This window comes from Atta colombica, unplaced genomic scaffold (genome assembly GCF_001594045.1).
Source record: "Atta colombica isolate Treedump-2 unplaced genomic scaffold, Acol1.0 scaffold189, whole genome shotgun sequence".
In the NCBI taxonomy this organism is placed as follows: Eukaryota; Metazoa; Arthropoda; class Insecta; order Hymenoptera; family Formicidae; genus Atta; species Atta colombica.
Window position 1 is genome coordinate 2,758,331 of NW_017259281.1, and position 977 is coordinate 2,759,307.

General features: G+C 28.0%; 1 protein-coding gene across 1 annotated transcript in view; it reads left to right on the forward strand.

Annotated features, from left to right (window-relative positions):
• LOC108686673 (relaxin receptor 1) overlaps nt 1-524 on the forward strand; it is a 9,642-nt gene extending 9,118 nt beyond the window's left edge. Inside the window, exons 19-20 of the mRNA XM_018192095.1 lie at nt 167-325; nt 394-524. Coding sequence (XP_018047584.1) covers nt 167-325; nt 394-524 — 290 coding nt within the window. The remainder of the gene's footprint in view (nt 1-166; nt 326-393) is intronic.
• The last annotated feature ends 453 nt before the right edge of the window (nt 525-977 follow it).

Sequence of the window (977 nt, forward strand, 5' to 3'; positions counted from 1 at the left end):
AATAAAATAAGCAAATACTTTTAAGGGTAGTGTAAAACAGAATACATGTATACGAATATATTTATATTAAAATAATATATATAAAATCTACGATAAAAATATTAATATAAATTCAGACATTTAATAATACAATTAAATAATATTAATAAATGGATAAAATTTATAGCTGATTTGCACGCTTGGATAGTGATTTTTATTCTGCCAGTGAATAGTGCGGTTAATCCGCTGTTGTATACTTTCACCACACCGAAATTTCGCGAAAGACTCAACGAGGGTTGGTTTGGAAAAGTATGCAACTACATGTCGAGGAAACATTCCAGACAAGGTTTGTGTTCTGATGTGAGTAACTATTTGAACTCTATACTTATAAAACGTTTGTTGTTTTTGTTACAGATTCACAGACATCAGCTACTATCCATAAAACGGTTATTAATAGGAATATAGTACAGCCTATCTGGAACAAATATGATGATGATAAAAGGAAGACACCACCTCTGCTTGACTTCGACGATGAAAAATCTTGATCCAATTAGAGACAAGGCTGAAAGTTAGTCATTTTTTTAATTAATTATATTACGCTTCTATATTAAATGATATAAATTACTGACCAATATTCGTGCAAAGCTGATAAGTTATAATTATATAAACAATCTATCTTCATAGCATACATAGATAATAGATAATCAGCTTAGAATTAACGATAGTAAAATTCTATTATTTATCATCTTTGAAAAAGAAAATTCTTACGAATTGAAAAATTATTGTGTAATTTTAATTGAATGATTTAATTCAATGATTATGAATTACGTCACGCTTGTGGAAAACATTCTGTAACATACTACAGAAAGTAATTATTTACTGCTTTATTGATTGCCGCGAAAGATATTTTCGTTCATTTTTTAGAAAATCCGTGTCTTATAAAATAGTGCCGCTTAAATTTAAAATGTGTATCTTTCTCATATTTCTTCGGCTTTAAC